Source organism: Typopeltis vanoorti, chromosome 21 (assembly GCF_054136105.1).
Source record: "Typopeltis vanoorti isolate ZY-2024b chromosome 21, IOZ_Tvanoo_1.0, whole genome shotgun sequence".
NCBI classification, from domain to species: domain Eukaryota; kingdom Metazoa; phylum Arthropoda; class Arachnida; order Uropygi; family Thelyphonidae; genus Typopeltis; species Typopeltis vanoorti.
The window spans coordinates 1,549,573-1,574,839 of NC_143569.1; the positions used below are offsets into that span (position 1 = coordinate 1,549,573).

General features: G+C 36.1%; 1 protein-coding gene across 3 annotated transcripts in view; it reads left to right on the plus strand.

Moving 5' to 3' along the window:
• The window catches only part of LOC150094597 (uncharacterized), a 269,253-nt gene that overhangs the window by 228,485 nt on the left and 15,501 nt on the right, over positions 1-25,267 (plus strand). For all 3 annotated transcript variants that reach the window (XM_090411018.1, XM_090411017.1, XM_090411016.1), the window contains exon 10: positions 3,916-4,020. In XM_090411018.1, coding sequence (XP_090267144.1) covers positions 3,916-4,020 — 105 coding nt within the window. The remainder of the gene's footprint in view (positions 1-3,915; positions 4,021-25,267) is intronic.

The following is a 25,267-nucleotide window of genomic DNA, read 5'->3' on the forward strand; positions in this document are numbered from 1 at the left end:
CTACCAAACTGCCTACCCCCCCCACACACACACACTCTGCAGTTTTCGACATCACAGACAGAGGAAAAGCCACAACACCCAGAAAAAGGTATGTGCAATTTTCTATTCCTTAGGCTACATATACTTTTTAGTACATCTACACTCATAATGCCCTAAGAATCCATGAGTAAATAGCCAATGACATTTAAACATGGCTGTTCATGGATAGAATTGCACACCTAAACTGAAGCAGGCAAAATAGCTGTAATTATAATAGTTTATAAAGAGGAGTAACATGGAGTTTTCCCAGAAATGATATACATTCTTTTACTTATGTTCTTTGAATAACTCTTACTTAATTCTCTTTTAAATCTCTCTCTCTAGCTTAGTTTCATCTAAATAATATGCTCTATCTTTCTATCTGTCTTAAGATTCACTCAGGGCCGTTATTCACTTTTAAGAATGATGCACGTGGATTTCGAAGACAAAGGGGGTTACTACTGGACAATGCCGATCCCCTTTGTTTCAGTACTGGTTCTGAATTCCTTCTTCGGATTCAGGGAAATTTTCTATTATACTACGCACCCTGAATCCTAGATTATTGAACAGTGCAAATTCAAGGAACCAGAAATCAGTTTAGTACACTATCTTAAATCACTTAAGCTTATTTTGCAGTCGTAGCCTCCCTAACAATTTATCTCCCGCTGTGGTTCGAATTTTATGAGAAGGTGCAATAGAAATAAAAATCAGACAAGTTACTAGTTAAACTTAAAGAAAAAATATTTAATTTCAATTCGGACATTTACACATTATAAATAGAAACTGACATATAATTTCACTAATATCAAAGAATGAATACAATAATCAAAACCTTCTAAATTTCTCATAGCATGCAACACACATCAATTCAAGTGTGCAATTCTATCCATGAACAGCCATGCACTTCTATACATTTCAAGGCTAAGGATTATTCGCTTATCAAATCACAAAGTAACCTCCACATGCTTCTGCACTAATTCCTTCAAAAATTCATATTTTATTACTACTTCAAAATCTAACTATCTCTAAAGTCCTTAGTATAAAACTTAATGTCCTTCCTAAATTTACAAGCTTTCTCCCATAACACAGTCACTTAACAAAACATAGGGTTTACATTACCATTTGCTGGGGGGACTATTCTTAGCCATCTCATTCATCACGACTGAATTGATTCCTGGCTCATTCTTTGTTATCCGTAGTGTTTCACTGGTGGTCCGGACAGGACGTATCTGTGCCACCAAAAGTAATTGCCCGTTGTTTTCTCATCAACTGGTTCAACATGGCTCAGCTATTTCCTGGGGAATTGGAAACCGCCTTCCACTGGGCTAAACGTTGACTGGCAAGCATTCATGAACGTCACGGAATGCTCCTTCAATCTTTTTCTCAATGACCTCATCGAAGCATGGGGCAAGAAGGTGCTACAAGGAGGTTCCAAGACCAAGCAGAAAAATCAACAAAAAGCCTCCTCTTAGGCACTGCTACCGTTTTTAAATCGCGCGCCATCCTTTCTTTCTACGTCATTGCTTTTCCCCTCCCCTTTGCCTGAGTCACCCTATGTCTCCCAGTACGTAGCACCACACTCTCCCCAAGCATGTGCTCCTCGATGTGAGTGTGTGTGGGGGGGGGGAGTGCGCACTTGCCTTACTCGGTGCACTTGTACTTGTTTCATGTGTTCAGCTTCTGGCCATCTGCACTTAATCTGATTAACTTTTCTTCCAGCAAATTTACAAGCATTTAGACAAAAGTAACATAGCGTAAATCACAGACAATTCACAATATTTATATTACAACATGAATTATGGATAAATGACCTCAATTTAGTAATGTTTCTGGTAAGTCGCAAGTAATTTTAGCACATTTGATATGTCAATATATATGTTCAAAATTGTAAACACATGTTAAGTCTGAAGGAAACTTAAATTAATTAATTTTCAGTTAGATTCAGAGCTTAACAAAAACGATGTCAGCCATAATGCTGTACAGTGTTAGAATTAAGCACAGACTGCTACAGTATTCAGGAACAATCTTAGCTCTTGGGCTATTGTAAATCATTTATTCCAAATTGTGTGTGTTGCCACACAAAACGCTTTCTACCTACAAAAAGAAGGCACAGCCATGGGCTCGTCATTATCTCCCCTATTGCTAACTTTTATATGGAATATTTTGAGCAACGTGCTCTAGATTCCTCTCCTTTAAAATCCAAAGTCTGGCTTAGATACATTGATGATGTTTTTGCTATCTGGCCCCATGGCTGCCAGACATTAAACACTTTCTTCAGCTACCTAAACAAACAACGCAAACGCATACCGTTCACAATTGAGATTGAAAAGCAGAACACACTTCCGTTTCTAGATAAACTTGTCACATGTCTTCCTTCTGGCAGTCTTTTCTTCACTGTTTACCAGAAACTGATGCATACTGGCCAATATATACACATAAACTCCTACCACCACCCAACAGAAAAACTAGGTACCATTAATACTCTAAAAAAACAGGGCTTTGATGATTTGCTCCAATGAACATCACTTATAAATGAATTTAAAGTTATCAGCAATACTTTTCCTAAAAAATGGTTACAGCCAAAATATTATCAACAAAATTCTCTACAAGATCTCACTAAAAACTAAAGATAAACTAGACTATAGTAAAACTATAATCGTTCTATACATTAAAGGGACATCAGATAAAATGAACATTATACTACAGAAATGCAACTTTAAAGCCACCTTTAAACCTCCTACAAAATTAAAGAGCTTACTCAGCTTATCTAAAGACCCAGTCCCTCTGCTGGCCCACCAGGAGTATACCGTATTTATTGCACCTGTAATCTACCCTATATAGGGGAAAGGATGCTCAATTCCTATGAGACAAAAGGAACATAAACAACACATTAAATATAACTATGGTTGAAGTTGGCCTTTCTGATCATGCCCTGAACACTTTACATAGAATTGACTGGAAAAGCACCAGTTGTTTACATCACACCAAAAACATGGTATGAACATAAATTTAAGGAAGCCTGTGAGATTCTTATCAACCACCTTAATCTTAACAATAATGATGGTCTAAAAATCCCAAGCATATGGAAGGCACATATTCTACCCACTTAACCTTTCTCCCTAAGAGTTAACTATAAATACAACCATAAGTAATCCAGAATCTTAAATCTAATACAGTATAACAATTGTCGTGTTAAATTAGGACATCATTGTTACTGTAAGAAAACTATCTATATGAAAGAATGTTTCTTTGATATTATCTTAAATAGAATATAGCTTTGATGTAGTTTTTAATTAATTTATTTTTTATTTATATTTATATTTTTTCATTTAATTTTTTTTATATTCTATTTTCACTAGAGGTCATGCCAGTAGAATAACCGTTGATCAAATGATTATCTCTTTAGCATACTATGTGAAATGTAATTCATCTTGTCTCAGTATAAATGTATATACTCCAGATGATGACCCTTCCAATAATGCATAGCTATATACAACTCCAAAAGGAAGTGTGCTTTGCATTATGAAATACTAAGGCAATTGATGTGAAATCAACAGTTTCTATATACAAGTAGCCTAGTTGGGAAGACACTTCATACAGTAACATTCCTTATATTCGGATAAAGCATTGCACAAAAATATAATTTCTTGTTGAGTGTAATTTGTTTTTTTATTGTCTCTGCAACTGATCTTAAATTGAAGAAGTTTCATAAAAAAAGAAGTGGTAAATGGAATCACAGTCTGTCTTGGTGATATGCAGATGAACATTAAGTATATGAAAATAGAACAGCTTTGATTTCATTAATTATTTTTTAATATAATTTTACTTTTTTTTTAATATAGAGTGAATACAGCATGCGTTATAGAACATGTAAAATAACTGATGTCTTTATTTTAGACAATCAAATAATCAGAATAATGTGGAGGATGAACTGAATGCTTTGCAAATGAAATTTAGTGACTTGGGAAATGCAAATGGCTTTGCTGTTGATTTTGCTACAAGGTAAATTGACTTGTTTATAAAACAAATGTATTAAAAAAAAACTTCATTTCTACATATATTTACATTTTAATTAACTTTTTTAAAGTATAAAAGAACTAATTTCTAGCTTTTAAATTCAAGATACCAAGAAATTATATTCTTGGTTTAATCCTCTAAGTGTAAGCAAACAAGTTTGTGCCTGAACTATTTTCAGGACTGAGACAACTCGTATAATTAAGCTAATAACTTCACATCATCACTTGCCTTAGTATCACCTCTGGGCTGGCTCTCACTGACCTTAATAAAGGTTGAAACCAGTCTGGGTAGTGACCCTTCTCATAATGCATAGTATTATACATGTCCACAAGGAGATCTGATGTGCATTATGAGATACTAAGGCAAGTGATGTGAAGTCATTAGCTTATTTATACGAGTTGCCCTAGTCCTGAAAATAACTCAGGCACAAACTTGTTTTGCTTACATTTGGACAAAGGATTAAGCCAAGAATATAATTTTTTGGTATCTTAATTTATAGTATAACCAAGTGGGAAAACTTACGACTTCCAGCTTTTAAGTTCATTTTTACATTTTATTTTCACCATAGATGTTTGTTGTGTTCAGTAATTAAAAATCTCGAGTATTAAAGTATCAGGTGTAATATTATTTGGCAATATTTCTTTGTGAAGTATATAATCAGCAATATTTTAGTTATTAGGTTAAGTTTACTTCAATGGCATCTGATTGAGTCTCTTGTCTTGTCAGATGTCATCTCCTTCCAGGAGGTTGACTACCATGAGCTCCACCATGTATGGTTTGTGCTTCTCTTTTGCATTCTTCATAGGACAAAAAGGTCCAGTTCTTAATATTTCCCAATCGATCTGTTCTTTGTCTTCCTCTTCTTTTTCCTTGTATCATTCCTTCTAGAAGTATTTTTTGTAGGGATTCATGCCTTAATATGTGAACAAGGTAGGTGATTTTCAACAGATTCCTATCTTCTCCAATCATCTCTAATATTTCTAAATTAGTTTTTTTTGGCAGTCCATGGCAGTCATCTGCATATCTTTAGTTTATTTTCACAAAATTTTGATGTTGTTCAGGTTTTTGCTCCATATAGCAGTGTTCACCATATGTAGCATTTGGACAGCCTAATTCTTGTTTTTGTGTGAATTTCCCTTGAGTTCAATGTTTTTCATGCTAATGAAGGTTGATCTAGCAATTTCTATTCTTCTTAATATTTCCTTATCACACTTTCCATTCTCTGTAATTAGTTGACCCAAATATATATAACTCTCTACTTGATCTAAAGTATTTCCTCTGATCTTAATATTTATATTGGATATTTTCCCTTTTTCTCTTGTTACCAGCATGGTTTTGGTTTTTTGGAAGTTGAAATTAAGTCCATATTTTTCACTTAGCTTCAGTGTCTTTTCTAGTAGGTTTTTGAGATCTTTTTTATTTTCAGCTAGTAGTACTATATCACTGCTTTTTGTTGTTCAAAGGCCATTGTGAATTCCTGCATGGTGAAATCGTTGCAGTTGATGCTAAGAGTTTCCGGTACTGTTTTTGAGTACCGGAAACTCTGATTTCAGGATTGGCGTGTTTAGAAGAGTTTGGAAGTGTGCCTTCCATTCATCAAGTTCTTTGGTCTTGTTTTCAAATGAGGTTCCATCTTTTTTCATGATTCTCAATACTCTGGGTTTTCTTTCTGCTGTGCTCGGGGACTTTGCCATTTTGTAAGTTTCTGTTGTTTTGTGCAATTTTTGACAGTTTTCTAGCTCTTGACAGACATTCTGGATGTAGGCTTCTTTACCTTTTGAACGAGCTTCATATACTTCTGTGTTTAATTGCTTTAGTTCATTTTTATATTGAAGGGAATCTTGGGTTTTTACTTTACGTTTTATTTTATTGCACTTGTCAGTCAGTGAGTTTGTTTCTTTGGTTACCCAGTCTTTATCTACACTTTTTGTGTTTGATTGAAGAAATGTTTGGAGGCTGCTTGATGAATGACAACATATTTAAAGAAATAGGTTGTCTACATTATCATTCGATACTGCTTGTGGGTGGTTTTACTTTGTGAGTTGCCGGAATTGATTTGCCTTGTTAGTCATTTAATTTTTCCCAATTATATCTGAGGTGTTTTTTCTGTGATTTAGATGCTCTTAGTTGTAGCTTTAATCGTGCACTTACAATTCTGTGATCAGTTTAATTCTATGCTGTTGTATGCGCTACAGTTTTGTGCTGACCTTATCCATTTGCCATTTATTAAGATATGATCAATTTGACCCTTAGTTCCATTGGGATGTTGCCAGGTCCATTTTCTTTCTAATTTATTTGGGAATTTTGATTGAAGAGATATCGAGTTCTGAGAGTTGCAAAAGTCCACAAGAAGATGGCCGTTTCCATTGGTTGAGTCATGGTAGGTATATTGTACTATGTTTTTTTGTGTTTCCAGCTACATCTTTTCTGATTTGTGCATTGAAGTCCCCTCCAACTATTTGCATATTGTGTGCAGGTATTTTGATAATGTAGTCGGCTAGGTTTTTGATAGAAGGTTTCTTTGTCTTTATCCTCTGCTGCTTCTGTAGGTGCATATGCACATGTAATTGTTATTTTTGGTTTAGCATTTATTGTAATAACTATTATTCTTTTTGAAACACTTTCTATTGATAGAATATTTTTGTAGACTCTGTTGTTTACCAGGATTCCGACTCTGCCATTTCCAGATTGATCTGCAGATGAGTACACAAAGGTCCATTTATGATTATGGGACCTGATTTCATTGAATGCCAGGTGGGTTTTTCATTGATGCGCTATGCAGATTGCGTCCACGTGTTCTGCCTCTGCTCCCCTGCAAAGTTCATAAAAGTTTCCACAATTTCAGAGGGTCTGAACATTATATGTTGAGATCATTATGGGTTTCTTCCAGAAATAGTGTTTAGAGCGCTTATTTCCTTCATCAGGCTTCCCTGTGGGCTTTGACTTCCAGCCACCATAGGGGGAGGATTGAAGTGTTCTCTGTGGTTTTGTTTTGGATTATTGTTTCCTTTCGTAATTTAAAGTTATCCACATATCGGGTGATTGGCCCTAATAAGCTTCACCAGTCATGTTTGCCTACCAGTGGCGGGGTGGCCTACCAGCATTTCCCAGAGGCACCGCATGGAGGTGTGGCTTGGATTTCACTCCCCCGCAAGTACATTACAAGATGAAAATGATCAATAGTATTGAAAAATGAAAAGGGATTCCTCCAAAGAATTTTCAATTAAAACAGTGTATATGTGGAATTACTGGGCTTGTAATCTTAGGAGATTGCTTGGATCAGTGCCATGGCATGTAAAACTAACTTCACATGTTAATAGTGTATGGGAAGTGGTAAAGGAATATTTGAGGGAGGTGATGGCTGACTGTATACCTAGAGTCCAGAGAGTAAATCAAGTGGGAGATAAATGGATGAACAACACCATTAAGCTTGAGCTGCAAAAAAAAGAAACGATTGTGGAAGAAATTTAAGGACAAAGGTGACCTGCAGGCACATGAACATTACAAAGCACAGGCCAGAAGGGTAAGTAACTAGTGTGGTAAGAAAAGTAAAAGCAGATTATGAAAGGAAATTTGCAATTCAAGCTAAAGAGAATCCCAAACAATTCTTTCGATATGCTGTGAGTAAAAAAAAAAATATATATGCAGCAGAATGATTTTTAAAGAATGCCAATGGTAGGGAGGTAGCTGAATCAGTCGAAATAGTAGAATTACTAAGCAAACACTTTGAAAGAATATAACATCCAGGCGGTGATATTGCAGGAATGAGGGAACCAATGGCTTATACAGGAATTGAGGTGAATAGTATAATACAGAACCTTATATGAATACGTCTGTGGGATTGGATGGTATACTAGCTCGTCTTACGTGAAGTGGCAAAGGAATTGTCAGTGCCCTTGACAGTATTGTTTAATTTAAGTCTCCGCTCTGGGTTAGTCCCAAGGGGATGGAAAGAGGGGAAAATAATCCATTGCATAAAAGAGGCTCCAAGACTGTGGTTGCAAATTACTGACCGATCAGCATATCAGGAGTTGTTGTCAAGGTATTGGAGAAATTAGTCGAAAAAAATACAGGAATGGACAGATGGAAATGGGATACTGTATTGGGGGGGGCAGCATAATTTTGTGAAGGGTAGATCATGCTTCAGTAACTTGCTCATGTTTTATAATACAGTGACGGCTGAACTGGATAAGGGTAATGGGTTTACAATGATACTGCTGGACTTTGCCAATGCCTTTGACAGGATACCACATGGAATTCTAATCAGTAAAGTGCAGGGCATGGGGATGAATATAAGGTTGGTGAGATGGATAGGAGGGTGGTTGATGGAGAGATATCAGAGAGTAGTTTATTCAGGAGTAGAGTCCAAAAGAAGGCCTGTGACTAGTGGTGTGCCGCAGGGTTCTGTTCTTGGACCATTTCATTTTAATTTGTTTGTTAATGATATAGGAAAGGATCTGAGCTGAACTGTTCATTTATTTGCCGATGATTCAGAGTTGAGTTCAGCAATAATGAATACACATGATGTCAAAATTTTGCAGGATGATTTCAATAGATTGGCAGACTGGGCTAAGGAGAATGGATGTCAGTTTAATGTGGCAAAGTGTAAGGTTATTCATTTTGGGGTGAAAAGATTAGCAGCAGTATACCACCTTAGTGGAACTGTACTCCAGGAAATTGACAAAGCCAGAGATTTGGGAGTGTTGGTGGATAGGGAGTTGAAGTTTAGGGGGCACATAGCAAAAGTGGCTAAATCAGCTTATCAGATCACTTAGTTACTAAGAATACTTTGATGAGCGGAGACATTCAGATTATTGTTCCTCTTTATCGAGCCTTGATAAGACCCCATTTTCACTACTTTGCCTAGATCTGGGCACCAGGGTTTCTTGATGGGAAGGAGGTAGAGAGGATCAAGAGGTGAGTGACCAAGATGATAGCTGGTCTATGGAATGAACCTTATGAGAACAGGTTGAAGATCTGTGGGTTACAAAATTTGGTTGATGGGCAGAAAGGGGGTGTTATGATTAAGAACATTCAAATTACTAAGGAATTTTTACAAGATTAATTTAGAGGAAATTTTTCAGAACAGGTCTGGTGGTAGGAGAATTACTGACCATCCATGGAAACCGAGCAAGAGTGTAGTTATCAAGGATGTTAGAACTAGGTTTTTTACTTGGAGAATGGTGAATGAGTGGAATAAGCTGCCAGAGTCTGTTGTGGGTGCCATGACTGTGAATGAGTTAAAAGCAAAGTGTGTGAATGCTCAATAGTTCTTGATATGATGTTTAGGGCCTCCTTAGATGAGCCTAAGGACTCCTTGGAGTTGCCCGTGATAATAATAAAAGCTGAATTAACCATTTTTAATTTTTGTAATATTTTCAGTACCCCGCAAAAAAATCTTCTAGTACCACTGATGGTGGTATGAAGAACCATCATTACACACTACCACCACCTACATCACTTGAAAACTAATTTCACCGTTTAAAAGCAGTGAAATCCAAATGTCTCCTCTCTAGAGGAATAGTACCACACATGTATGAAGAGTACTCAAATTTGCTATCCGTTAATCATTCTTATAGCAATATCACATTTTATGTTAATCTGAATAGTAAACCTTAGGTCTGAGAGTGTCATAGCTACCGGTCATGGCTACCTCTCTCATTATGTAAGTGATAAAATTTAATACTGCTTTTTTTTTTTTAGGTGGGATAGATTTATGGATTATTTTTCATTTCATTTTATTTTTTTTTAGCTTCTTTCTTAGATATTTTTAATTTCTCAGCAAAAATCAAAGATTTTTTTTGTTCTCTTTTACTCAAAAGCTTCTAAAAGTAAATTTAATCCAAATTATTTTGTTTAACACAGGCTGCTGAAAGCCAAATGCTTGACAGGATATAATTTTGATCAAGTGGATATAAAATCCAACACTATTTTCAAAGCCAAATATAGACACTATAAAAGTTTTGTATGAAATTTGACCAGAGAGCTTACAGGAATACACTCGCCGATATTTACAAGTTGTCCTAACCAGATCTTATAGGAGACATGTTGTTGGAGGCTTAATGGATATTTTAACAACACTCAAAAAGAATTAAAATAGACTTTAATACTTCCTATATTTCGTCCTAGTCACTAGGACAGGCAGATCAGCATCCATCCGTCTAGAGGAACACAAGTCTTACATCTTCAAACACAACTATGGCCATTCAGGCTTGGCTGACCATGTTTTGGACACCACCCACAGAGTATCATGGAAGAAAACCACCATGCTCCACCACAGCAAATTCAAGAAAGAGAGACTTTTCTTAGAAGCAGCAGCAGCTCTCAAAAACCAACCAAATCTCAATAAATATGGGTGCATTAAGCTTCCGAAGATTTGAGAAACACTCATCACCAGAGTTCCCACCTTACATTCCAGGCCACCTACGACTGCCCTTAGAGAACACTCTACCTAGATAGGACTTTAGTGTCACCCACGTGGTTGGGCTTAGTATTGTTTGTTATTTGTGCATATGTTACATTAATTTTTTTGTAATCCCCGTAGATGTCCTAGTGACTAGGACGAAATATAGGAAGTATTAAAGTCTATTTTAATTCTTTTTGAGTGTTGTTAAAAAATCCATTAAGCCTCCAACATGATGTCCTCACAGCACTTAAGCCTCTTCACACGTATAGGAGACATGATCGCTATGCCCAAGCGTCCACCGCCTCCTATTGGTCCATTTTGATAAGGTTTCACTGGCCTGACAACTGTTTCAAACTGGTTTGCTTTTGTCAGAGACCAGGCAGATACTTAAGTAAAGCCCTCTCTAAACTAGGCAATCCCTCGGACCACTCCCTACGAGTGACCAAAAGATCGACCAACTCAGCGTTGGTTCCACTCAGTGATACCACTGAGCATAACCACTCATGTTCCTGGGAAAAGCATCCATCGACAAAGCCCCACACTGGCCACGCCAGAAAATACTTTCCCCCAGAGACTCAAGTTGCTCTCTCAAGGCAATCCCCCCCCCAAAAAAAAAAAATCTTAAGCCCCCCCCTTACTGGGAGCTAGACTCGAAAGAAACCTTAAAAGAGCAAAAATTCTCTTTCGATACTAAGGAACTTGAAATGTCGGAGAGGTGCATATTCCATAAGCAAACTCTCGGTTGATGTGTAAAATTATTTACTAAAATAAAGTGCCAAGTGGATATTAAATCCAGCATTATTTCAAAGCCGAATACAGAAACTATAAAAGTTTCATATCAAATTATTCCCGTAAGCTCTATAATCAAATTTCATACGAAACTTCTATAGTTTCTGTATTGAGCTTTGAAATAATGATGGATTTAATATCCAGTTGACTTATAATTTTTGCATTGCCGAACTGTGAAACCTTTTGGCTGTTTATTTTAGTATAAACAGCCAAAAGGTTTCACAGTTCGCCGATGAAATTTATACTTTTATGCACCAACTGAAAGTTCACTTATGGAAAATACACTTCTCCGATATTTCAAGTTCCATAGTATTGAGAGTTTTTGCTCTATTAAGGTTTCTGCCTGGTCTCTGATGAAAACTAACCAGTTTGAAACAGCTGTCAGGCCTGTGAAACCTTATCACAATGGACCAGTAGGAGGCAAATATATAGCTTAGACATAGCGATCATGTCGCCTATAAGGTCCAGCTAGGGCAACTGGTAAATGCCAGTGAGTGTATTCCCGTAAGCTCTCTTGTCAAATTTCATATGAAACTTTTATAGTTTCTGTATTCGACTTTGAAATAATGCTGGATTTAATATCTACTTGATTTTTATAATTTTTGCATCACCGAACTGAATCCTTTTGGCTCTTTATTTTAGTCAATATAATTTTGATCTTTATATAATAAAACAAAAATAAAAAAAGCAGTATAAATTTGAAAAATTGGTGAGAAGAGAGACTACATATACTGTGAGAAACCTGTTTGTGGTGGAGGGGACTTCCAGTGAATAGTGCTGGCCGTTTTCATTTTGCCTCTTTTTCTATTCTTCCTATATTTACTCAGCTGAATCTTTTTTGCTTTCTTTTCCTTTGCTCCAGATTACTGGGGAACTCTGACAATGAATCAGTTTCCCTTTTGAGTATGAATTTTCTAGCATCATATTTATCAGAGGCCTTCACAAAGTCCCAAGCACATTTGGAAACTCTGAAACATCAAATAACACTAAAAAGTAAGAAACAAAAACCATCAGATGCACTTGGTAATCATCACACTCGATTATTAACTCAGCAGGTTAATACCATCTTGTAAATATGTTATTCTTTATTCAGAAGTGTTGGTAGAATTCCCAGAATATTAATGCTCCATTTAGTTGATATCCTTGAAATAGCATTTAAAAAAAAAAAAAAAAAATCAGTGCAACCCTATGCAGTGACTATTGAGAAAATGCAAATACAATATTTGGTAGTTCCCCCTGCTCCCGTGAATCCTGAAATTATTTCATGAGGAGGAGCAATATCTATGAAATCTCAGTGTTTCAGCTGAGATTTGTTCTGAATTTGTTTGAATAATCAACAGATGACAGACCCTCATAAGACTAAAACCTTCTTAGGTAGGGGTTGTAATTTGGCCCCATCCAGGAATATCACACATAACCTTCAACTTCTGAAAAAGCTGATTATTTGAACTGACATTGAGGCTGAACAGATGTTTTAAGTGGCAGAAATATGGTCATGATCAAACTGTCTCTCATGGCTCTACCATCTGTGCACTGTGTAGAGTCAAGAGCATGAAACTGAAGCTCACACTGGTACTAATGTCATTCCTCTCATTACCAACCTTAGGGAAGTTGCTATCTCCTCTTTCAGTAGGATCGGGCTTGTTATTACACTGTACTGTATTTATCTGTCACTTGGTGCAGATATTTCCCAGGATGACTGATCTCATTTTATATTTACTCCATTCTTGTTATGGAAGATTTTAAGGGCTGCAACACACTGGGATAGTGCAAACACTAACCTGACAGCAAGGAATGTTGAGCAACTTACTTGATAATAGCAACATCTCTCTCAAAAATACAGACAGCATCACATTCATCAGCTTTAAAAAAAAAAAAAAAAAAAAAAAAAGACAAGCCTTATAAACTCAAGGAACTATATGAGCTCATCCAGAGCAGCCTTTTACAAACATCTGCGCCCACAGTAGAATGACCCCATGAACAATGTTCCCTCTAATTTTTGGCTGCCCATGTGCATATGAAAAAGATTTTTGAATGCAAGTATCCAGTCTCAGACTAATGTGTGCTGATGTATTATTTCTAATATTAATGTTTTTTTCTTCTTTTTCTAGCTGTAATGTGTAAAATTGTGAATGCTACATTAATTCACTTAAATTTGCATAGCTGCAAAAGTCCATCACCATTTGCATGAGTGCAAGTGACTGCTGTCTAGAAAGTAGCACTAAACAAATGCCTCTGAAACTTGATGACATTAGTGCCAGTTCCCTCTCACAACACAGGCTAAAAGAATGGATTAGAGTAATATTGGAGTCGAGACATTGGAGAAATGACTAAATAAAAAAGGTGACAAATATGATATATCATATGATTCCTTTTTATAGTACATTCAAAAGTTATTGAGGGTAAATTAGAAATTCTGTAAGCAAAAATAATTTCTTTCCCTTATTGACCAGTGGTGTGCACACAGGTTATAGGGAACAGTGACCATGACTTGTTGGGTGAAAGCAGGTGTACTATTGACGTTGCCAACCAGGCAAGCGGAAAAAAACAATATTCTCTTTTATGAATCTGACCATCTTCATTCCTCATTCCACTGATTAAGTGGGATTTATCTTTGTAACTTTAAGTAGGCGTTTCAGCGACGGCTTGATTCTGCTAGAACTGGAATTTTTACCTTCAGCTTTGCATAGAATCCAGCTTCATTTCTTTACGAATGCTCGGTGCCCGACATCACAGTCTTCACCCCCCCCCCCCCCACGCGAAACTGCCCGCCAACTTCCAAGCCACCCAACAGGAAAACGATACGACAAGAGATCAAGAGAAATGCCCTGTGTTCCAGGCTCAACCCCCTTTTATACTCCTATAGAGCGCCCTCTTTTTCAGCCCCTTTTTGCACACGATCCTTACTAATTTCTCCCTTTGGCTTATCCTTCGTTTCTACGACGCTGATATACTCGGATTCATGGAATACATGGTTACGTGATTTTCCAAATAAGCTATACCCGCCAGCATTACACTGTATGCATGTAGCTTTAGGCCTTCCAGGAATTAATACTTAACAGCTTTATGATGAGTCGCAATAGATTTTACATAGCTTAAGTAAGGCTTAAATTTACTTCACATTTTCCCTCTTTTTTAAGACATACAAAATGAAATCTCAAATTAATCATAATAGCTTAAATATAAGGTGCTTAAATAAATGATACAAATTTTTACATAAAGTGAGGAAGTTTCACTTTTAATTACAACTGATGTGCAGGTATTTCTCTATGTTTGCAATTTTTATATGTTAGACCCTAAATGAATGATTTCTTTCCAAGATTCCTTCATTTAGGATCTAACAGGAGGAAGTACTGTTGATGATAGCAGATGAATTGCAGCTAAAAAAATAGGAGACAGGTTTGAGGGTGGCTGTTCATTTGAAACAGTCTGGTGTGAGATTAAGGCCACTAAGACAAAATATACAGTTGATTTTGCTATAGGTCAGGGAGTTGGACAAATGACCTGGAAGACATGCATCGACAAATTAGTACAATGAGTACAGGTTGAGTGATTATTATGAGGGACTTCAACTATGGAGATATAGACTGGAAGGAAGAAAGATCACATGGCAGGAAGGAAACAGAATTTATACACATCCTGAGGGATAATTACTTAATTCAGCATGTGATGGAGGGGATTAGGGGTGGGAGAGTATTGAACCTGGTTATAGGATCAGAAGAGCTATCCAACATTGCCTCCAATTGGTGAAGGTGATCATGTGGTCTTGACTTGGGAGATTGTAAAACATGAGGAATATTCTATAATAAATTTAGTTTAATCCTTTATCCAAGTGTGTGCAAACAAAGTTTGCGCCTGAAAGTATCTTCAGGGCTGGGGTAAAGTGGTACAACACTGGGCAACTCCTTGCAAAGGTGGAGCAAGCTACCAACACTCATCTCAGTATCTCCCATGATGCAAAACACATCTCCTTGCAGATATATATAATGTTAAGCATTAAGGGAAGGGCCACTATCCAGACTACTTTCGACCTTTATTGAGGTCTCTTCAGTGGGAGCCAGGCCCAAATGGAGATACCAAGGCAGAATCATTAGCAAGGTCATCTCCTCCTATAGGAGCTGCCAAACGGTGTGCCACCTTTTTATTAAATTACTCTGGATTTAGAGAAAGATGTTGAAAGTTTATTTTTCACTTGGTCAGACTATAATAAATTTAGTTTAATCCTTTATCCAAGTGTATGCAAACAAAGTTTGCGCCTGAAAGTATCTTCAGGACTGGGGTAAAGTGGTGCCTGGCTCCCACTGAAGAGACCTCAATAAAGGTCGATACTAGTCTGGGTAGTGGCCCTTCCCTTAATGCATAACATTATACATATCCACAGGGAGATGTGTTTTGCATCATGGGACATACTGAGATAGGATTGTTGGTATCTTGCTCCACCTTTTCAAGGAGTTGCCCGGTGTTGTACCACTTTACCCCAGTACTGAAGATACTTTCAGGCACAAACTTTGTTTGCACACGCTTGGATAAAGGATTAAACTAAATTTATTATAGTCTGACCAAGTGAAAAATAAACTTTCAACATGAGGAATATTCTCTCAAGGAGTATTTGTGGAACTATAAGGCAGGTGATTATGACATGCTTAGGAAAAAGCTTAAATCTGTACCATAGCATAAAACATTGTAGGGTAAGGATGTTAGTAGTGCATGAGATATAGTTAAAAGTCATCCGGAGGACGTAGTATTAAACTGTATACCTAAGGTAAAGTGGGTTAATCTGATAGGAGTTAGATCTATGAGTAATATTATTAAGATCGAGCTGCAGAAGAAGAAAATACTGTGGAGGGTATATAAAGAGAAAGGTGATCTCATGAACAGCACAAGGCTCAGGCAAGAAAGGCGATCAGCATGGCAAGGAAGGCAAAATCAGATTATGAGAAGAATATAGTCAAGCAGGCCAAAGGAAATCCCAAAAAGTTCTTTCATTATAGAGTTATTATAGAGTAGAGTTATTGATCCAAAACCTTTTGCAGATAATTTCAGAGAGAGCTTTTGCTTACACATCATTAATATCTTGCCCTCCCTTCCCCAACATTTCTGCCCCTAAAAAGCAAGGAAGAAAATTAAATTCTCTTTGTGTTGTGTAGTCTGCAACTCTATAATAAGATGTTCTTGAGAAAACTGAAGAACTTCTTTGCTTCAATGGTTAACAAGTGGACCTAGTGACGTGACTGCCATGAAATAATCAAACATCTTTCATCTTCCTGGATCATGTCTGCTGTTGTAGTAATCCTCTTTGAGGATGAATTTCTGGATTCATCCTCTGTGAGGATTGGTAATGTTATAAATACCATTGCAATTGGTAATGTTATAAATGCCGTTGCAGATATGATTGCCTCAATGGATAGGTCCAAAGAATAGAGTATGCTGTTTCCAGCAGAAGTATAAGACCTATGATCATACAGGTCACAGGTCTTATACTTTGAAGCAAACTAAACATGGCTGTCATTTTGGAGCCAAAAGCTTTTTCTGCAAATAAAATCCCTGCAGACCATCCTACATGGATGACTATTTTTTGTTTGTTAGAAAACCTGTATAACACATCTCTTGGCTACATGTCCCATTTGGTTTGTGTATCAAAGCTATAGATATCATGGTACATATTGAGAGCTTGTAATAGAAAACTAATTTTGAAAACTTCCTGCCATGCAGTTTCTCTGTGTGCATCCTTCCCTGATAATATCCTTTACCTTTATGCATTCCATCACCTTGTTCTGCTGCAACCAAATCTTCAACCTCGTATCCATCTTCCTCCTTTCACACAACCTGTTTTGCTGTGTCATTCTGCTTCACAAGTACTCTTTGATCATTAGCTACATTAACTTCCTGATTCTGTGCCTTCTCAGCAAACAATCTTTCTAATTGCCCAACACCAAACTGATTCAGATCCATTCCCTTTGCCTCACACAACTCAGTCACCTTGCTATTCAGGTTCCCTGCTCTCCTAATCAACACACTGTTGTCATAACTGGGCAACATGCTAACAATTTTTCCAACAATACTGTTATGCTCTACCTCCTGCAACAACTTCAAGTCTCTATCAGCATTCCTTTTTTCACCACCTGGGTCATTTTGTCCACAACTATCACTAATTCTGATGCCCACTCTTTCCTTCTCTGCAGAGTATCAGTTATTTGTTTCATTGTTCCACCAGGAAAACATGCTTTGTGTACTTCATTAGTCATCACACCTCTAATAATCAAGTTCCATATAATGGTATATCTTTTGACTCTTTTTTCATAATACTAACTTTTTTCTTTTCATTTACATGAGCCAGTCTCTACTTTAAGTGTTGAATCTCATCTTCCAGATGCTTCATTTCAATTTTCAATTATACCAACTCCTGCCTAAATTTTTCTACTGTAGTCCCAACTCTAGCTCCCATTTCTAAACACTCTAACCTATAAATATACTTTTCACATACATTAATGCTTTCCTTCTTGTTGTTCACTGCAACAGTCCACAAATCTTTCACAATTTTCAGTGCATACATGAAGCACTTTATGTAATACATTCACTGGGAAAAATCCAGGGCATAACTCGATCTTCATGCCAAAGCTTTCCATGCTGCTAATGTGCACTTCTTTAAGGAAACCATTTTCAGAAAGCAGAAGCAGTAAGAATAAACAAATAGCAAAAAAACACAAATAAACATTTTTTCCAACAACAAACACTACTGAAGGACATCTGTATCCAGCATGAAAAAAAATTGAGCATAATTACATAATAATTACATGCTGGCCTAGTTGGCCGAGTGGTCAGCATATCTGCTCTCCAGCCAAAAGGCTGCAGGTTCGAATCCCACCGTGGGCAAATGTTGACAATCACAAACAAATGTTTGTGATTGTCTGTGAAAATACTATGCTGGTGGAGACAGAGTTGTAGAGTAGGTGCCCTCCCTCAATGAGTATTTGGACTCCCTGGAGGTGTTACATAATAATAAAAAAAAGTCACACCATACATGTTTCTTAGCACTGCTCAAATATACCACTACGTTCACTTGCTTGCAATACAGCCCCTTCTTCAGATTGTCACCCTTCTTTATTCAGAAATGTTTAGGATTGACAGGATTTCCCCCAAACCAATATCATTGTGGAAACATCTAATCAGCAGCATCAAAAATGTTACTAAAGGTTACATCTATGGGTGGAATTGCGATTACAGTGATACCTCATAAAACGCTTAATTTTTCTAGAGGAGTGATATCAGAATGGAATCTCCTTGATGTTCCAGATGACAAGATTGTCCAGAGCTTAAAGATCAGGAAATGATGGCTATTAGGTGCATCCTGTAGGGATGTTCACTTGGTTCTGACCAGAAATACCATCCTTAATTTTGATACACTTAAGCCTACAACATCTGTAAATGCAAGCTATCTCAACACTCCTGTTAGGCTCTACATCCCTAATCCACTGAGATGATTTAATATCAGAAGTATCATGCAGTAGTAAAGAACATAACAAATCTTGCTCTGCAAAGAAAGTTAAATGTGTTAACTGTCAAGATCATCCAAGTTGCTCTCATGCATGTCAGAAGTGGAAGGATGAAAAAGAGATACAAAAGATTAAAACAGAACGAAATATATCATATCAGGATGCAAAAAGGAAGTTTACCACTACTTCACCTGTCCTGAAATCCTCTTATGCTGAGAAAGGTTGTAATTTAGAAAATATCAACAGCATCTCAAACTCTTATGTCCATTTCATTATTTGATAATTTTACCAAAGCCTGAACTTTATGATTGCAAATGCTTTTCTGTGGAGTGCATCAGTTGCATGACTGATGGTCTCACTCCTGAAGCAAGTACAAAAATGGTCCCATTCGATGAGAATCTACTTTTCAAAAAGATTATGGCAAGGATATTACATAACCACCATACCGGCCTTGACATGTTTATATATCCATAATTATATGGATGTGAAGTGTCCATTGAAGTCAATATAACCTTTGAATATTATAGAAATAATATGGACATGAAGCATATATTTTTGATATATTTTATCCATGTGGCCATTTGTATAATATCAAATAATGAGGTTTGTGCTGACTGTCTATTCTTCTCAAAATCATTAGAAAAATATAAACCTGACAAAGGTAACCTCAGCCTCCCAGAAATTGGACAAGTCTGCAAATACAAAACAGTAGGAACATTTTTACAGTGGAACTGTTTTGAATTTCACCAGAATATCAACGATACGAGATAGATTTTGCTGCTTCAACAAGCCTTCTGTCTACAGGAAACATATTTAAAACCTAGTGAGGACCCTACCTTAAGGAATTTCACTGTTAAAAAAAACAGAATAATCTTATATTGTAACTACCTCAGCTCTTACTTTTAATGGATAAATTTTATGTTGCAACCCTGTGGAATAGTTTAAAAACACATGGATGAGGTCGTATCATTCAGCAAATGCTCAACAATAGTGATCTCTCCCTTCTTAATAATAGTAAATACTTTCTTCCATGTGGGTAGCATATGGAAGAAAGTAATCTGTTAGAGTGCAATAGATCTCAAAATTTGATCCCCTGCCATTTTTCTACTGCTCATGTAGGATGTTATTATTATACGGATACCTCCATGGAGTCCGAAGACTCATCGTGAGAGACCCAGTCTATCCACGCAATCTATCATACCTCTCATTGAAGCCATCAACAGAATAAACACTCACAGCTGACTCTGGCAACCCATTCCACTCATTCACCACTCTCCAAGCAAAAAATCTAGTCCTCACACCCCTACTGACCACACCTTTATTCAACTTTCAGGGATGACCCCTTGTTCTGGTCCCTCTAACCAAACGCCGAAACATTTCCCCTGCATCTATCCTATAAAATCCTTGAAGCAACTTAAATGTTTCTATCATATCTCCTCTTTCTCCTATCAACCAACTTCTGCAATCCACACACACACCTTCAATCTATCCTCATAGGGCACATTCCATAGGCCACTCACCATCTTGGTTACTCGCCTCTGAATCCTCTCCACTGCTTCCACATCCCCAAGAAACCCTGAAGACCAGACTTGAGGACAGTAATCTAGATGTGGTTGTATCAAGGTCTTATAAAGAGGAATTATAACTTTCTTATCTCTACTTGTTAATGGTTCTTCACTAGCCAAGTAATCTTATATGCTACCTTACAAATATGTCCTCAAAACTTTAACTCTCTGGCTACCACCACCCCTAAATCTCTAGCGTCATCTATTTCCTGGAGTACAGTACCATCAGTGTGATAAATAGCTTGTAATCTATTTATCCTAAAGTGCATAACTTTACATTTCTCGACATCAAACTGACACCCATTATCTTTTGCCCATACTGACAGCCTATTTAAATCGTCCTGCAAGCTCTCCACATGGCTTGATTAACTATTGCTCTACCTAATTTTGCATCATCAGCAAACAACTGAATATTTCCTTTCAAGTTATTTCCTATATTATTTATGTACAAATTAAACAGCAATGGTCCCAACACTGAACCTTGTGGCACACCATTAATCACCTGCTTTCACCTTGATTCTGCCCTCCATATACCACTTTTTGATATCTGTCCAGCAGCCCCACCCTCTTATCCATTTAACCAGTGTCATATCCATCCCCATTTGTTCAATTTGTGTAACAGTATTTCATGTGGTATTCTGTAGCCATTTCCTTTATCCAACTCAGCTGTTACTCTATTATAAAAAGTTAGTAAATTACTAAGGCATGACTGGCCCTTCACAAAGCCATGCTGACCCTCATACAGTATAATATTTTTATCTACCCTTTCTTGAATTCTCTTTTTTACCAATTTTTCTAATACTTTTACCACCACGCCTGAAATTCTCATTTGTCTATAATTTGCTACAGTAGTCTTAGAACCTCCCATATGTAAAGGAATAATTTTTGCCATCTATCCACTCTCTTGGAATTCTACCAGAGCTAATTTCTACCATTCTACCATTACTAGTAGCAAGTAATAATTACTATCATCATTTCTTTTTTCTATTATCATCACTTCATGCTTTGTATTTTAATGTTTAAAATTTAGAAATAAAATATTTTCTCTACTTTTCATTCTCGAACGTAAATAGTGTTGATTATTTTAGTCCAAACTTTTTTGGGAAATCAGTAGACAGCTAATTTGTATCCATCAGAGTTCAATTCTACCAATGCTTTGTAGTTTTGCATGTTTTAAAACCTGTAAAACTCTTGTATATTACCATTTTACAGGTTTTAAAACCTGTAAAATTTTGATGTATAACAGACACATGACACCACATTTGTGTTCCTAATCCTATCTTATATTATTGTGCAAAATGGTGAGGTGTTGAATATAGACATGAGTTTTTAGTAGAAAAAATATTGATTGTGCGAAAGATCAACTAACTTAAAAACCAGTAAAAGGTCTAGACAGAGTTCTTGTGGTCGTTGACTAAAATCAAACTAAAATGCCCTTTCTTCTGTTGACTTAGTGTCATGCATCCTGGGACCATATATCAAAAAGTTTCAATGCAAATGTGCACATGATGTATATTACAGTGAACTGTATAAATTAAGACAAGGAAAGAATAAAAAAAAAGACTGCCTGTTTAAAGTGTCATTAATAATAATTTGCTACTTTTTTAAATGAAGTTAATACTTCTGCATTTTTGAAAATTATGGAGGCAACTACTGTGTTTTAATAAAAACTTTAGTTTAATATAACTAAAATCTACATTCGACGTTTCGACGTTTATGTCAAGGTCATCTTCTGGAGCATACAACTATACACAGAAAACAAGCTACACTACAATCAAACTGGTTTGTTAAAGACACTGACCAACCGCTACAACAATTGTTGGCCTGACCGCTGGTGAAAAAAAAAAAATAATAATAATAATAAAATAAAAAATATAAAAAAATATTACATTAATGCTAGAGTCCTATTATTAGTGTTATCTGTTGGTTGTAGAAATACATTGGGCACAACAACAGCAAGTATCTATCTATATACATATATTAACATCATGTAGATAGATTCTTGTTGTTGTGCCCAATGTATTTCTACAACCAACAGATAACACTAATAATAGGACTCTAGCATTAATGTATATTTTTTTTTTTATATTTTATATTTTTTTTTTATTATTCTTTTTATTTTATTTTATTTTTTTTCACCAGAGGGCAGGCCAACAATTGTTGTAGCGGTTGGTCAGTGTCTTTAACAAACCAGTTTGATTGTAGTGTAGCTTGCTTTCTGTGTATAGTTGTATGCTCCAGAAGATAACCTTGACATAAAGGTCGAAACGTCAAATGTAGATTTTAGTTATATTAAACTAAAGTTTTTATTCAAACACGGTAGTTGTCTCCATAATTTTCAAAAATGCATTCGGATCACTGTAAGCTTAAAAGAAAGGAAGTTAATACTTCATAAATAAACATTTTATTCTGATTTTAATCTGTCTTAATAATCTTCACTATCATAATAATAACACTAATAAATTAAAATAACAAAGGGTATGGTAAATTTCATTAACACAGGAGTGACAAATATGTAAAACTTGTTCCTCATTTAATTATAAATATACACAATGGTGATGTAATTTTATGGTTGTACATTTGAACATGAAAAAAAAAGGAAATATTTTAATGAAGCAATAAAGATAATTAATTTAGAATTTATTTTAAAAATGTGTGTTTCTATTGAAAGGAACTTAAGTTTCAGTGAAGATTATCATTTCACTTCATTCCATAATTCAGTGTCATTACTGGCAGTACATTTCTCATAGTATATTTTTGAGTGCTCTTTTCTGTACTTTGAAATATCATAAGTCAGTTCCTTTGTGCACATTATTCTCTGTCATTATGTTCGTTTTCTTTGGAATGAACATGATTTGAAATTTTCAGTTTATTTGAAAAACAGTTCAGCAATAGCAGCATTTTATGTAATTCACATACATATAAAGTCGGTATTGTGTGCAAGTAGTTCAGATTTCACAAAGTATTCTGAGTGTATAATGAAAGTTTATTTAATCTAACTTTTATTTACAACATACATCCTTCAAACCAGTTTTCAAAAAAGTAATTTTTAGTAGTATATATAGGTGAAAAATTTCTTCAAATCCTAGAGTAAAAAGATAATCTGTTATATGAGCAAATGAATCTCTAGAATATATTTTGCATAGAATTTGCTTGTCATGTAATCTCTTAAAAGATAAAAGCTGTAGTCACAAACTTGGTATGTGGTTTTTGAAAATAGTGTCGCTCATCTTGCTCATTTGTACATTTCCACAAAAGGTAGATGAGGGCTGTTCGCTGTTCAGTGAAATTGAATGACGAACTTATACTAGATTTATACACTCAACTACCATTTGAGATAAAAACTGTAATAAATTTAAAATTCTACCTTATGACCTTTACATTAAGGTAATCTTCAATAATACATATCTGTATGCACAATTAAAGCATATAGTACCATATCATTGTAATCTACATAATGTCAAAAACTGATTTTTAGACATTATGTAGCTTACACTGCTGGTTGATTTTATGTAGTATGTATAGAGATTTTTTATTTCTGAAAATGATCTTTATGTAAAGATTAAAACAAAGAATTTTCATGTTTTTTTAAATCTCAAATGATATTTGTCCTTAAAGAAGGCAGCGTGCTTGATTGCACAGTGGATATAGTCAGTATGGCTTGTTTATACTAATTACCAAAATTGTCCCCTCCTTGTGGAGCACCTGTTCATGGTAGCGGGAGGACCTCCTAGTGATGGTACTGGTAGTTTTCATTCTTCCTCTTTTTCTTCTTTCTTTGCCATATTCTTTGCTCTACTTCTGAGTCTTTTTTACTATTATTTCTGCCAAACCATCATCACTTGGATCCAACAGCTGCTGTGTAGTGTAATCCATGCACATCCAAAAAGGAGGATCCTAATCCTAGTAGTCTTGCACTACTTTGGCTTTGCCAAGATGGGTGTGGATGACTCAGCCAGGATCAATTGGTTAGTGGGCTTGTCTTCAAGGCTCAATCAATGGTGTTGCAGTATGTCTCTCATTCCATAGTCCAGTATCGGGACAAGTCTTGCTGTAGTGCTGGTATGGTGTCTGGCGTAGCTATGGCATTCCACTCCCAAGTGCAGCATGTCTCTCAGTGGGTGTACATGTGTGGCTCTGTGGGAAGGTGAGAAGCTCTGCTGCCAGATCAAAAGCACTAAAGCATGAATTCTTCATCCTCAAATGCTTCAGGGGGCCCCTAACAGGTCCCAACCAAGTACTGATACCATAGATACAGCATTTGGTAACTGAAGAAAGAAACAAAAGACATGCAGTACTAGTATAAATGTACCAATGTTTCTGATCATCCATGCAACAGGTGAAAAGCCATTAAGGAAAATATCACCCTTCTTTATTCAAAAGGTTTAGTAAGACCAGCAGGATCTCTCAGAACTAGTAAGAAATTACATTCTGGTGAAATCCTTGTGTGGAAACATCCTGAGAAACTGCTGAGAGCAACATCAGTCAGTGTAATACCAATCACAGTAACACCTCATAAAACACTCAATTCTTGTAGAGGAGTGATATCAGAATGTGATCTCCTTGATGTTCCCAGTGAGGAGATATGTTCAGAGCTTAAAGTCAGGGAGTGACAGTTGTGAGGCATATCCTGATATGTTGGGGTGGACACTACATTACAACCAAGAATATCATCCTTACTTTTGACACACCTCAGCTTCCAGCATCTGTAAAAGCAGGGCATCTCACTTGTCCTGTTATATCGTACATCCCTAATCTACTAAGTGACTAAATGACTTCACATCACTTGCTAATCCAAAACCTGTCTGGATAGTGACCATTCTTATAATGCATAGCATTATACATGTCCGTAATGATATGTGCTTTGCATTATGGGATACTAAGGCAAGTGATATGAAGTCATTAGCCTCTATATATATATATATATATATATATATATATATATATATATACATACATACATACATACATACACACAC